The 15141-nt window shown below is 48.2% G+C and overlaps 1 protein-coding gene across 1 annotated transcript in view; it reads left to right on the top strand.

The window, feature by feature from the left end:
• LOC102452898 (T-lymphocyte activation antigen CD80) overlaps positions 1 to 7689 on the top strand; it is a 31442-nt gene extending 23753 nt beyond the window's left edge. The window contains 3 exon segments of the mRNA XM_075909317.2: positions 3875 to 4003; positions 7572 to 7646; positions 7649 to 7689. Of these exon segments, the coding sequence (XP_075765432.2) occupies positions 3875 to 4003; positions 7572 to 7646; positions 7649 to 7689 (245 nt within the window).
• Positions 7690 to 15141: the final 7452 nt, after the last annotated feature.

The following is a 15141-nucleotide window of genomic DNA, read 5'->3' on the forward strand; positions in this document are numbered from 1 at the left end:
ATACAGTGCAGAACAGAATAGATGATCATACAATAAATAGGCCTGTGCATGAAGAATCATAGGCCTAGTCAGAACCTGTCCCTTAGAGAATATTGCTAATAGCTGGACATAATGTCTAAATTCCCAGGAGGAAGCAGGTATGAAGAAAAGGGCTCGATAATATACTATGAGGAATAGAAGCAAAGGAGAAAAAAATCCCAGCAAAATAATCATAAAAAATAGCTTGAGGTAATGACTGATTCTTTGAAGGTGAGGAGGGGAAACACAGTGACAATAACAAAAAACACCTTTTGATTTTTAAAGTGGGTGGTCACTTTCACTTCAGTTTCCTGGGAGCAGGCCTTAAAGCTGACATGGTTTTGGGGAAAATAAAGCCAGGTTTGAGGAAGCTGAATGCTGTTTAAGTTAGCTCCATCTTAGGCTTTAGAGAGGGTAAAGCCCTATGGGTATGTCTATACTACAGTGCTATTTTGAATGAACTTAATTCGAAATAATGCATCTATACACAAAAACTATTTTGAAGTAGCGTTTTGCTATTTCGAAATAGCACGTCCACACTGAGTAGATCCTGAACCGAAGTTACGGCTGGCCAGAACCAGTGCCGGCAGGGCATCAGGTTAGGACTTAGCGTGTGGGGCTGCTGCCTGAGGCTAACTGAGCTCGGTGCTTAAAGGGACCCTACCCCCACCCCGGACAGGCAGTTCTCAGAGTTCTTTGCTTGCTTGTCTACCTCGATGAGGGACAGCAAAGCGGTCCTGTCTTGGAGTGCCCTGAAGGCCTGCACTCAGGACACCACAACACTCAGCCACATGGAGCCAGAGCTGCCCCTGGGCATGCCGGTGTGTCTCCTGAGGTCGTTGCCATCAGCCCGGCTGCACTTGCTGCAGGCTGCCATCTGGGAGGTCCATTGGGGGGCTGTCAGAATCCAGGAGGCCCTGAGGGAGAGCGTCCACCCCAAGGATCCCTCAGAGCCACCCCGGTCCTCCCCATAGGGGGCTCGTGCCCCATTCCTCCCTCTCATCCTTTCACTTACCCCTCCCTAGCCCCACTTCCTGATGTCAAATAAAAGACACGTATGTTCAAAAATAGAAACTGGGTTTAGAACAAAACTGGGGGGGGAGGGAGATGAACCTCTGGGGAGACTGGAAAAAGGAGGTGGGAGAAGGGAAGAGAGAGTGGAAGAGGGGAGGGGGAAACCTGGGAGGAGGGAGCTGGAAGGGGGAATCAAGGGGAAGAAGGGGGAGAGGAAGCTCAGGGCTCAGGGTTGGGGGTGTCGCCGGACTAACTTGACTTTCATGCTAACCTGCTCCTGGGTTCGCATGTGGCCTTTGGTGGCCAGGCTGGCAGCTATCCTGCCATAGACGGCCACATTCCTCTGTCTAGTGCAGAGATCATGGACGTTGGGGGCATCCCCCCCAGGCCTGAATAAGGTCCATAATCTCCACCCTGGACCAGGAAGGTGCCCGCCTTCACCAGCCCCAGTCAGGCTCCTGGGAGCTGGCAGACTGCTCTTGGGGAGTGGTGGAGGGCTGGCTGCCAGTGGCTTGCTGGCTCATGTTTTGGGGCCACTGGGTCAGCGGCCCCGGTGGCCACTGCTGGCTCTGGGCTGGCAGGCTTGGAGCTGGCACAGGCACTGTGGCCAGGGTCTACCCTTTTAATGGCTCCAAGGGTGGGAGAGAGGAGAGTAAGTTTTCCTGGTTGTGCCCAGAGTGGCTACCAGTGCTCCCTGGGAAGGGCTAGAGGCCCCCTATTTCGAATTAAGTATCTACACAGCACTTAATTCGAAATAGCCAGGGCTCAACAATCTATGGAATCTACTTGCCCTTGGTGAGTAGATTTCAGCCCGGCACCCGGTTTACCGGTGGCGCGCGCATGTGCAATGCGGCTCTTGCACATGCACAGTGCGGGGCTGGCGAGTGGCCTTCACCGCGGTTCGTCAAGCCCTGGAAATAGCTATATTGAATTTGGCATTACTCCTCATAGAATGAGGTTTACCAAATTCTAATTACATTCGAAATAGCGGTTTGCATGTATAGACGCTATTAAATTAATTTGAAATAACGGCTGTTATTTCAAATTAACTTTTTAGTGTAGACATATCCTATGAGGTGAAGGACGTAGCTAGGCCATCTTCCTGCCAATGTTTCTGCATTCCTATTCAAAGGGTAGAACATGTCTGGTCTTTTAAAAGTTTTAAGAGACAACATTTCCACCAGCTGATGAGATTGGCAAGAGCATCTGAATCCACTGAAATAAAATTCCAAACTCTCTTTGACCCCAGCTAAGAGAAAGATAGGTCAAATAATTGTATTGTATCCATATTGTACTGGCTTAGGTGTCAATGTGCCTAAAGCAGTAAGAAAATCTGAGTAGTGCCCCCACAACTGGAAGTTTCTCTAAATTCAGACACACAATTACCCACCCAACCTCAGCTGTTCCTTAAAGGGAAAGAGCTTTGTTACTTCCCCACATAAACACCCACAGCCAACAGAGACTCCTCAAGGCAGGGGATTTTAAATATCAGTTAATTAATTAATTGAGTAGTCGATGGAATTTCCATCCACTAGTCGATTAGTTGTTAAGGGGGGACATTCCCGCTGCCACTCTGCACTTTAAATATAGAAGAGTTCACTTTGTGGGCTCTTACTACATTTAAAATGCAGAGCTGAACTGGGATTAGCTCCCAGGGACAGCACGAGCTGGGGCTGAACAGTCCTGGTTGGCACCGTCTCTGGGACCACTGCCTCTCTGTCTCCCCTGTCCTGCAGGGACAGTGCTGGGGGGAACCATCTTTTAGGTCAGCTCTCCCCAGCATTGGCAAGGGTGCCATTTTGGGAGGATAAGTGGGGCAGCAGCCGTGTGCTCCAGGATGCGGTTAGCTTTTCATCCTGTTCCTTGGATGCTAAAGGAGCGAGGGGAAAGTACTTTCATTCCGTGCATGCCTTTCACACCTGGCTGGTGAGCTCCCTTCAACAGCCAAGTATGAGAGACATGCACAGAATGTGAGAACTTTCCTTTCATTCCTTTAGCATCCCCCTACCCTCCCGAAATGGCACCCTTGAGCATCAGCTCCTGCTCCCCTCCCCACCACTGTTGCCGCCTCTGATATAGAGGCGTAATAGAGAGGTAGCCGTGTAGTCTGATCTTGCTAAAACAGAAGGAAAAACTATGTAGCATTTTAAAGACTAACAAGATGGTTTATTAGGTGATGAGTTTTCGTGGGCCAGACCCACTTCCTCGGATCATATTCTGGAAGAGAATTGGCATGACCATATATACCGAAGGAATGCAATGAAAAAAGTAAACAAAGGCATAGAGGCAGCAGGGTTGGGGGCGGAAGCGACTAATTGAGTACTCACTTGACTAGTTGCTTACATCCCTATTCAGGGTAGGCAGTGCCTGCACTATTAGTCAAATAGATTCTGATTCTTAATTGCAACTATATATTACCTCTGACTGTACCTTTTTAACCTCAGATTTGCTTATCTGCTTTTAGATGTTCCCAGCCTTGCAGAATTCATATAAAACACAGTTAATCCATGTCCAGCTCTGGAAGAAAATCCAGTCCTTAAAACTGCACAAGTGTCATAAAAACCTTCAAGTCGGAAAAAATATACTCTTAGGGAATTGGTTTATCACAATTTGAGTGCCATCTTGTTCCCTTTTGTGTTACAGGGAGCATACTCTGCCTTGAACTCCATATAGTTCAGAGACTAAATGGAATGCCTGGATAATATATTGCAACCATGAATGTTACTGGCAAAAATGGCATTACTTGGCATTAGAAGTTGGACAGAACAGGATTCTCAAACAGAACTCTTATGTGACTGTGGCAAAAGGTCCTTAATGATATTTGTCAATCTTTTCTTGACAGAAAAACTAAAAGAATGTCGTCTTTCTCCAATACCTCCAACCCATGGAATTATTATCGCCTCAAGTTTGGTCCTTGTCTGCATCTTTCTTGTGGCCCTTGCCTTGCTTTTAAAATATTTCCAGTGTTATGGTAAGTACAATTCTTTTAGTGAGAGACATATTTATAGGCTATCTTTTGATGCCTCATAGAAAAACTTAGTAAAAAGTACCATTTGGAAATCCTTCTGTTGATAGATGATGGAAGTGCAGAATATGCTATGTTCTTTATTACTAATAGTAAAAGCCAGTGACACAGAGATAGTGGAGAGCCATATCAAGGCTTTCCTAAAGCAGCTTTTTCCTAAAGCAAGCAATCCTAAAGATTGGCAGCTACGTGGATCTAGAATTTTAGGTTGATCCATTATTGGCAGGGAGCAACTGAGCCATTTGGGTTGGGATCGGAAAATTCTGCAAAGCTGAATGATATTTAGAACAGGGTGTATTTGGCTCAGACCCCGCTTTATGTACTGAAACATATAAAGAAGCTGACACTTGCTGCACAATCATCAAAAATACAGTTGAGACTTTGCCACCTCCCAAAATAAGGAGTATCCTCAAGTCCTCTCCTCTAACAACCTCCTATTTGCACCATTTCCTTGCTTTGCCCAGAATAATCTAAGGGCCAGACTTGCCCAGCTATTTGGGCACCTAACAATGCAGAGAGGCACCTAGGAGATTTACAAAGGAGTTGTAGGCCTCTAACACCTATTGAGAGTCAATAAGCATTAGATACCTATCTCGCTTGTGCACTTTTAAAAATCTACCTAGAAGCCCCTCTATACCATTAGGTATCTAAATACTTTTGTAAATCAGGCTCTGTAAAAATGCATGAGCCTTACAGTGTTCTCTGAGGCTCAGATGATCTAGGATCTGCTCACAGGGGAAGTGAGCTTTGGAGTCCAGAACCAGCCCCCTTCTGAGAATGCACTGTCAGTAGCTATTTAAAGGAAGAGTTATAGAGAAATAGCCGTGTTAGTCTGATCTTGGTTAAAAAAAACCCCAACCCAGTCATGTAGCACTGTAAAGACTAACAAGTTAGTTTATTAGATATTATTAGGAAGAGTTGTCGGCCTCTGTCAGCTGCTCATAGTTGCTGTGTTGTCCTTTGGCAGGAGACAGCACTGCATAGTTCGGACCCCAAGTCACTGAATGCAGGGTTGGGAAACCCAAGGCCCAGGGGCCAGGTGTGGCCCCCAGCTTGTCTGGATCCAGACCCTCAATGCCCCACTGCAGGGCTGGAGCATGCAAAATTTACTAGTCTGGGTCTCCCTAAGCTCTGGTGTGTGAAGGGAATGTGGGGAGTGTCTGTCTCCTTCTCAGCTGGGGGCCATCCCAGTGTGAGGGTTAGGGGGGCTTTTGTTTTATTTTTTTGCTTTTCACAGATTCCCAAGGAGTTGGGGGGTTGTTTTCTATCTGCCAGCCCTGCAAAATCACCCAGGTGCTGAAGGGCAAGCAAGGCTATTTTCTCCTGGTGTTCCTGTGCCAGACAGAGCAAGTGGAGGAACACTCCCCACTCCTTCTGCCTGTGGCCCTCCCCACAGCCCTATCCCTTTCTTCCTGTTTCCCTTTCCCCACCCCCATTCCACCCAGGATTCCCCCCCCCCCATTCTGTCCTCCCACGTCAGCCACACAACCAACCCCTTTTGTGCATTTCTCCCCTTCCATGCCCTGTAGTCCCCAAACTGGAGAAGCTCTGTCCCCAGGCCACTGCCCTAGGGCACAGCAGGAAGTAAGAGCTACTCCAGTCCTAGAGCCTCAGAGGGGTCCAAGTGCTGGGTTCCCCTGCCACACCCCAATCTTCTGCCAGTTCACAGGTCAGATGTGGGGGCTTGGGTGAAAGGCACCAGTGCTTCCCCTAGCTGGGGGCCTCTGCTGGGGATGGAAGTTGGGTCCATTGGGGGTAGAGATCTTTGCCTGGGGACAGAATCCAGACTAATGAGGGAAGAAAGAGGGTTTGGAATAGTGGCTACTGCAGAGGTAGGGTGGGTGTCTTCTGTCCTCTAGCTTCAGCTGGGGATGGGTTCAGAAGCCATGCAGGGCTTGCCCCATGCTGCCTTCTGCCACCAGGCAGCAGAATTTTTCCAGCCTCTCCCCCAGTTGGCGGGACCCCACAGGCCCAGTGGCTGATCCACCACTGTACACCATCACCAGTGAGAGTTCTACAAGTCCCCATTATCGTCAATCCTACGGATGCACCCAAAAGAACAGAGCCCAGCTCACACCTGAGGTCAGCAGACACATGTGTGAATCCCCACAAGAAGCACATTTGCTGCGTAAGGCGGTGCTAGTTTACAGTCCCCTGGCAGAGTAGAACTTCATTTTTAGAAGCTGGAATCTCAGACCAGCTTTCAGGTGTTTAAGGTTGAGTTCCACTTCAGTGAAAAGGGAGATGCAAAGTGCTTCAGGCCCAGGTTCCTTCAGGGAAATTGTTTCACCCTGCAGCTAGTCCTGAGAACTCTGCAAATGCTTCAGGAGTGCAATGTTAACTTGGATTGAGAGCTGGTTCCAGTCTGAGAGAGTCCAGTTTCTTAGTTTAAAAGGTTTGTTTCGGAGCTGAAGGAGGGGCGAGGATGGAAATAAGCAGCAAAAGAGGGGAAATGGGTGGACTCGGCTGGACTGGGTGGTTGAGGATTTTAGTTGCGTCTTTGTGGTAGTGCTCACAGTTTGCTAGGCACTCTCCAGACATTTGAAAAGGGACACTCCCTGCTCTGTGGGGCTCAAGATCCGAGGCCAGCCTGGGCAATCTTTGCACCTAGTTATATGTTAACCGTGCACAATCTCTAACCCTGTGCTAGAAAATGGGCTTATGGAAAAAAGGATGAGGGGAAAGGTAGCAAAACATTTTTTTCTCTGCTTTCTTTAATCCATTTAACAGAATAGGCCAAATTAAGAGGTCACTTAAATAGCAGCATCAGATTTATGCTATGATGCTGGTGTGAGCCTGATTTACTATAACTTTCCAAGGGGACTCTGATTAAATTATACAAGGAAAACCAAGGATAGGGTATAAAACTGTGGGGAACCTTGCTCCTCCTAGACACTGCATTACTTCTTATGCACTGACCCCCACCTTTCTGCCTATTAGATGTGTAACCTAGGCTCATTGATCGGCCTGTAACTTACAATAAATGGTGTCTGTCATCTGAATTTTTCTCAGCATGTACAGCGAAATTTAGTTATTTATTTTTGCGCGTTCTGATGTCCTAGTTCTGCACTAGTGGGATTTGATGTGTATCTGTGACCAATGTTCCCTCTGAGCTGGGTGGTCCCACAGCTTCCCAGGTGATTAATCAGCCCCAGTCAGTCAGCTCTGTGCAGGGAGTCCTGGGCAGGGCGGATTAATCACCTGGGAAGCTGTGCTGCCTCCAGCTTAGAGGGAACACTGGCTGTGAAATCACCTAAAAGGCCCAAGCCAGCCAATGAGAATATGGTGAGGGACAATCACTCTAACATGCTGAAGGGAACAGTCCTGCCAAGTGAGTGATGGCACCACAGCTGAAGGCTCGTCTGCATCTGATTTCTTTGCTTATACTCCTATTCTACGCCCGCGTGTACCCATAGTCGAAGGGGTCAAAATGTGACTGACGAAAGCATTTGGATCCAGCACTGCAGAGTGCACTCGAATTCTGAGCACTTAAGGATTTTTATTCTTTCTTTAGCCTGTGAACAACTGAGTTCCCACTACCCTGTCCCTCAAGAGCCAGCAGTGGGAACTGCATTGAAAGAAGTGACATCATTCACCTCTTTGAAGTGACATCGGAAGCAGCATCTTTCTGATTAGACCATATTTACAGGTAACTTTCTCTCCCATTTGTTGAGGCAAAATGAATGCTCCTATACTATGTGCTGATAATGTTAGAACACAAAGTGCTCTGTTGTTTTCTGGGGCTGTAGGGCTTTGTGGTCACTTACAGCTGATTAGATGACAGGGTCTTCTGAAGTCAGGGTGTCCCTCAGCCAGATATCTGCAGAGATTTTGGATTTGGTTTAGATTTAATGTGACAGATGCCAATCATCTTCAGTTTCTCCAGGGCTCTTGATCCTTCTCGCAATATAATCAGTATGGCTTTTGGGGCCAGTTCCTCTCATGCCGCCCCTCCAATTTGCCTCACCTCCAGAGCTCACACCAGCAGGGGCAGAAAGAGGAGCTCTTTCTTTGATAAATCTAGCTCTTGGCTCCTTTGCACAGATTGCAGACCAGAAGGCTGTCTATTGCCTTAGAGGTGGGTTTGCTCATTCCACAAGCAGGCCAACAAGCAGCTCTCATTCGCAATGTTTTTCAGTCACTGCACAATTGTATCCAATTTGATCGATTCACCAGCAATCAGCCTCTCACCAGCCTCTCACGTGGATAATCTTTCATGTGAATTGCACATAGATCACGTGCCTCTCCGGCTGCATATAATGGCCACAAGGATGATCAGGGGAGGGCTGAAGAAGCAATGGGCAGAGATATAGAGGAAGGATGTGCCTGGAGCTGAATAACACCATTTTTCATCGTATTTGTCTATGGAGCTGCCAGCAGTGACTGAGCCTCCCAGCTCATGTTGACACTCACAGGCTCTTGGAGCTCATACCACGCCACTAGAACTAGCTCTGCAGGCTACCTGTTCCCCTCTCCTAGCTTCAGACCCTGAGCTCCAGCCAGAGCTGCAACATGTGCCTCTCCTGCTTTGTATAATGGCTGCAAGGGTGATCAGGGGAGGGCTATATTCAGCAAAGGTAGTATGAACCCTGCAGGTGTGTGTCTGCTGACCTGGGCTGGGCAGCTCACTGCAGTGAGCTGTCTAGATGTACTCTAAATGTCCATCCCTCTTTGAGGTACCTCCTTCCAAACCCTCCTCTTCAGCAACTTGAGGAGAGTTTTCTCTTGGAGGGTTTCCCATAGCAGCCATGTGGTGTTCCCCAGGTAAGCCCCAGAAGCAGGAGATGGCTTGAAAATGCTGCTTACTTTTGACAGATCAAGTGAAAGATGCAGAGGAGGCTTCTGGGGAAGGGTCAGCATGGAAACGGGGTTAGAAAATGGAAGCCCAATGGTAGGTCCTGTGACTATAGGGTGAGGGAGAGCTCTGGTTACACTTCCACTATGACTTTGGACACTGGGGAGTCCCTCTCTGTACGCCTGGTACCTGACTTGGCTTACTGCCGGCATCGCCTCTCTGAGATGCTGCTTCCAAATGCTTAGAGACTGGGGAGGAGGTGAAATTGGAATTGCTCAACTGTACTGCTAACAAAGATCATGGGAAGGAGCAGAAGGCGGGAGGGAGGTGAGAGTGGCAGTGGCTTTGTAAAATAAGAGCTAATTATTATTATTTGGGGAGAAAATGATCTGGATTCTACCTCTGCTGCACCAGTGGCCAGTATGTGACCAGGGTGACAGTTGTGACGTCCCCTGGGTCACATTTGTTTGTTTTTCTCGTCTGAGAATAGACAGACTCACCACTTGACATACTGCGAGAACGAAAGAAGGGGAAATCATTGTAGTCATTTTTTCTCATTTCCAAACCCAGCCACCCACTCCCTGATGGGGGAAGGCCCTCTCTGGAACAGATACCAAATCTTGGTTAGCATGTAGTCCGAGGGAGTTTATCAGCACAGATTCTATGATGGGAGTTTCCCTACTGAATAAATCCATTCCATTGCATTCCTCTTTCTCAAAATCCTCCTCACTTTTCTGTAAATGCTTGGCAGTCCCAAAGCTGTAAATAGCTGCTGTCTCGTGGCCAGACCCAGAGATCAGGTGGCAGAATGCTGAGATCCATTACTACCTCTGTTGATGATCATGGGATAGTCATTTACACTAAAATGCAATTATTATCTATGACATATCAACCACAGCCTATTGTAAGTCAGACAGTTTGGTATGCTGCTGAATCATTCTTATAGTTATGGGTAGGCAGTGACCCAGCTGCATGGGGAGGCTAACCCCTGGCCCCTCCTCTTGTTCTCCCCTCTTATACCCCCCTTACCGCTGCAGGAGCACAAAGAAAGCCCACTGCAACCCATGTCCCCAGCACTGCTTTGTTTTGGGCAGTGAGGCAAGGCCTGGCCCTGGTGTGCTGCAGCTTCAGCACCCACAGCTCCTGAGTGGTGACCAGAGCTCCAGGGCTCTGGACCCCAGAGCTTTGGGCAAGCAACGCAGCCAAACCTGACTCCCTATGGGAAGTAGGCTGGTCTGGGGGCAGGGACATGATAGGCTGTTTGGGGATACGCAGCCTCCTCCTGCCTACAATACCCACTGCCCATGCTATTCTATCAATAGTGTATTAACACATAAATGAGCCAGACAGATTCCAATTCTGTGTCTGTCAGTGTCCTACTGAGACATGGAGACCTTGGCACGAGCTGGCAACTCGTCTGCCAACATCACAGCAGCTACTTGAGATACTTTCAGCATAAACAAATACGGAAAAACATTATAGGAGTTTCTGTAATCTATGATCTCATCGTATAAGAGCCTTATGTTTCATGTTAGCATGTATCCTCAATATCAGACCAAAAGCGGTGAAAGTTTGAAACTGTCTGGAAATGGGGGATTTGACTTGGTTCTCTTGGAAAGCCATAAAACAACTCAGGCTTGCTTGGAAGTTCTATGGCTCTTTCAGTGAACCTCAGGGCTCTTTCAGGCTGGGTCCATAGCACTGGATATCCGTGGCCACATTGTATGGCTTTATTCCAGGCATTTAAAAGCTCCACATAGCTCTTACTGATCTGGTACAGGCAAATTAATCCCACAAGGCTACCACCTGTCCATGGCTGGGCAATGTCGCCTCCTGATCTAAGTCCAATCTTCAGGGCTCAGCGTGCAGGGACTTTATCTCTGAAGCAGGCTCTGTGACCAGCAAGTTCTAGCTGGCAGTGACCAATGAGGGCTTCAATCCACACAAGGCCAGTTTTCGATAATTCATTCCTCTTACTGATAAAAGTCAAACCCTCAAAAATACACTTGAATCACCGTTCACAATGCATACGAAATGCCTCCTGTCGCCCGTTGTCTTGTTAAGCAACCAGACTAGGGAGTGAGGGTAGCTGTGAGCCTGGCCCAAAGTGCATTTAACTCAAGTGGAACAGCTTCAACAAATGAAAAAAGCAGCAAGCTCGGAGCTCTTACAGCACAGGGGCAGTCCCCTGCATCAGGACAGACTCAAACCCACACCTGCTAAGCACCCAGTCTAAACCTCTAAGCACCCAGTCTAAACCTCTTGGCTACAGGGAAAGTCGGAAGTAGTTCTTGGCCTAGCCAACATTTAATTAAACAGCTTCCACAGGCATGAGGGAATCACGCCCCACATTGCCCAGGGAACACACACAGTACAACTGTGTTTGAAACCCCTCCAAAGCCTTTCTTAAGGCAGGCAGCGGGAGGAGCAAATCCCCAGCACCTCTAAGCAAGGCAGGCAGTCTAACTACTGGACTACAAATTGCAAAGTTGTTGCTGCTCAAATAATATTTAACTAAAGCACATCAGCTTCAGCAGGCAAGCTCACAGGGTCCCCAGCCTCCATCATCACCATAACTAGCTGTATAACCCAGGCATGCACATGGATTGCAGCACATTCCTCTTCCCACACACTCTTTTCAGGGAACAGAAAGGGGATTTGACCCAGCAGCTCCCCTAACACACCACAGAAGCCCTACCTCTGGCCTAGAGAGGTACCCTCATACACCACAGGGGAAATTAAGGCGGTATGACTGGCCAGACTGGGTCAGACCAATGAGCCTGCTGGCTAACAGTCCCCAGTGTCAGATGCTACAGAGGCAATGGACAGAAAAGGGCAATAAGCAAGTGATCCATCCTCTGTCAGCCACTCCCAGCAGCTGGCAGTCTGAGGTTTAAGGATGCCTGGACCATGGGACTGTGTCCATGACCGTTTTAGCTAATAGCACTTGGTGAAGTTTCATGCAATTGCTCACTTTTCAGGTTGGCCTTCATGCCATCGATTGGCAAGGAGTGCCACCTGCTGTCTGTGCCATGCAGAAAGATGTATCACATTTGGTTTGGTTTAAACCTGCTGCCTAGTTATGTCCTCAGGTCACCCTGACTCTTGCATTTATGTAAATAACACATCCTTAGTCACGTCGCCACGTGGTTTATAGAGCTCTAGCAAATCCCACCTTGGTACTGGCTTGCCCATGCTGAAATGGGAGCCAGCCTCCACTTTCCTGCAGGCACAGGTGAAGTAGGCTAAAGGTTACATGGTAGATGCCAAAAATAATTTCTCGTGAGGTACCTTTTAATACTCCACCAAACAGCTAAGGTGAGCTGGGGAAGGAGGCTGAGGCCTAAGTGGTTCCTGGCTAGGGAATTACATGCAGAGGTAGGTGCCTGGGAGGGGATAGATACTGTTTCAGTTTCCTGCTCTCTGCCTAAGGAGAAGAAATTTGTCTAGGGCTCTGTATTCTCTAAGGCTACAGCTACACTACAAACTTTTTCCAGTAGAGGAAATGCAAATGGATCGCTCTCATTTGCATATTCTCTTCTGATCCTTTTTGCTGGAGAAAAACGCAGCATAAGGGTTCTTGCACAAAAGGGGGTGGGGTTGCGCAAAAAGGCACTGTCTACAGAGCGCTTTTTTGAGCAAAAACCTCTTCTGCAAAAAGGATCGGAAGAGAATAGGCAAACGAGAGCATGAGATATACAAATGAGTGTTCCAGTTGCATTTCCGCTTCTGGAAAAAGTTTGTAGTGTAGCCGTAGCCTAAGGGACAGGCTAAGGCTGTGTCATTAAGTAGCAATTAGGCAAGATCTAATTGCTGAACTCCTTTGTAGTCCAAGGGTCTGGTGCTTACCCAGCTATGTGGGTTCAACTCCTTCCACAGCTTCCTGAAGTGAATGCTGGACTAAGAGGTGTTCACCCTGGTGGGCCTGGAGTCTTGCCTCATCCTGTTCTGCTGCAGCTATTCCATTTTCATGTGGGTCATAAGGCTAGCAAACACCCTTGGATGTGTGCTTAGCATGTGTTAGCTTGGGGTTCAAATTCCCCCTTTATACTTGCTGAGAAGGGACTTGAACCTTTCTCTCTTACCTCTTGAGTTAATGGTCTAAGTGCTATTCTGATCTGGGGCCTCCCTTGTGCTAACAACCAGCCCTATGCAGCTTACTTGCTAGGTGTGTGCCCAGAATGTTGGAGGTTGAGCTTCACATCCCCTTGTGGCTGGAGTAGAAGCTATTTCCATGTGCAGGTGTAACCACCACCAGGTGGGTTTGAACCTCGGACCTCTGGAGCTGAGTATAGGCGCCTCTACCCTCTGAGCTAAAAGCCAGTTGGCTCCCAGCCCATGCTGTAGAGGTCTCTTGACCTTAACTGTTGCTGTGGTCGCGGTACCACTTGCATTGCTCAGTAACCACACTGGGGCTATGTCTACACTGGCGCGATCTTGCACCAGAAGTATGCAAATGAGGCTAAGCATGGACTATCGCCGAGCCTCATTTGCATATCTAATGAGCAGCCATTTTTGCAGAAGAGGCTCTTGCACCAGAAGGAGCTGTCTACACTGCCCCTTCTTGCACAAAGTCGTTATTCCTGAAAATAATCAGTGTAACAGCATTGCGCAAGAGGGTTTTTCTTGCGCAAGAAAGGGCAGTGTAGACAGCTCATTCTGGTGCAAGAGCCTCTTCCGCAAAAATGGCAGCTCATTAGATACGCAAATGAGGCTCGGCGATATTCCACGCTTAGCCTCATTTGCAGGGCTCGACAAATAATACAATCTACAAGTAGATTGTAACCCGGAAGAGCTGGGTTCAGGTGATCTGAGCATGCACAGATCGCTGGACAGCGCAGCTGGCGAGTGGGGCTCGCCGCAGTTCAGCGAGCCCTGCTCATTTGCATACTTCTGGCGCAAGATCACGCCAGTGTAGACATAATAGGTGTGTGGGTTACACTGGCTCTCACTCTTTCTTTTGGAGGCTAGGCCACTGTCATTAAATAGTTAGTTACTGAGCCACAAGCTCTCCGTGAGACTCCCTGTAGTCCAGAAGCTTGGGTGCTTGCCCTTTCAACAGTGCAAGTGCCCGTTCAAATTTCATGAGAAGGGATTTGAACATTGATCTTACCTCTCAAATGAATAGCCTGAGTGCAAGACTAGCAAGTGGCTCGAGGTGGGGAGCTCCTTCAGCCTCGTTTGTTCGCAGCTGGCCACGTTCAATAAATATGAAATGAGAATTGGACCACTTAACCCTCATGACTCACCCCGTGTTCCTGTGCTTTGGGTACCTGTCCCAGAGGCAAGGAAATGCTGGTTCAAATCCCTTTTGGTTATTGAGGGATGAGTGCCAGTGTGATCTAGAACCATCAAGTATTCCACTTTAACTATATATTAACCAGAGCACAGTAAACTTTCAAGGCCCTCTGTGGCGGGGGGGGGGTTAGGGTGCTCACTTGAGATGTGCATGCCCTTGGATCAAATCCCTGCTCTGCCAGGCAGAGGGCATCTGGTGTGTGAAAGCTGACCAAGAGGCCATTTGCAGCTCTTCTTGCCTCTTTAATTGAAGACGAATTGCTGCTGGGCAGAAACCTGCTCCCCCCACCGCACACACTTGTCCACAATGATGAGGAGAAAGGCCCAGGGTGTGGCAGACCCCAGGGCATGTCCCTGCTCTTTTGAGGGATATGAACTGGGGGCTCCCACTTCCTGGAGAGAGTCACTGGTGAGCAATCGCTGTCTGAATCCCCCTCCCTGTCCCAAGAAGCCAACGGCCTCTTGAGAGAAAGAGGGGGTTCAGACAAGGCTGGCCCACCACAAAGGACAGTCACCTAGGAGTCAGGAAATCCTGTGCAAACCCCTGCTGAACAGACAGCTGCGCAATTTGAACCAGGCTCTTCTACAACCCAGGCAAACACCTTAACCACAGGACTAGAGTGAGGCTGATGGGGGAAGCAGCTGCGTGGAGGCAGCTCCCCAGGCTGGGCCCAACTCAAAATCCATCCCTGCTCCACATAGACCCCCTCCCTCTCTCCATTGCCTCTTTCTTCTCTCTGCTCACTCATTCCAGCCAAACCCCGAACCCAAATGTAGCAAATGACATTTGGAAAAAACACTCTTCTAAAATGTCCTTCTAAAGACAATGGAGCATGTTTCAAGACATGATGCAGCCCTTCTCTGTTTTACGTTTTCTTCATCAATATTTCTAAGCTGATTTGTATATTTTAACTATACTCTTAAGCCTTTATAAAGCAATATGAGTTGCTACATATTTAAACTCACTGAAACAAAGACATTGTTTTACATT

The sequence above is a fragment of the Pelodiscus sinensis genome, chromosome 1, assembly GCF_052426305.1.
Source record: "Pelodiscus sinensis isolate ZL-2025 chromosome 1, ASM5242630v1, whole genome shotgun sequence".
Lineage (NCBI taxonomy): Eukaryota > Metazoa > Chordata > Testudines > Trionychidae > Pelodiscus > Pelodiscus sinensis.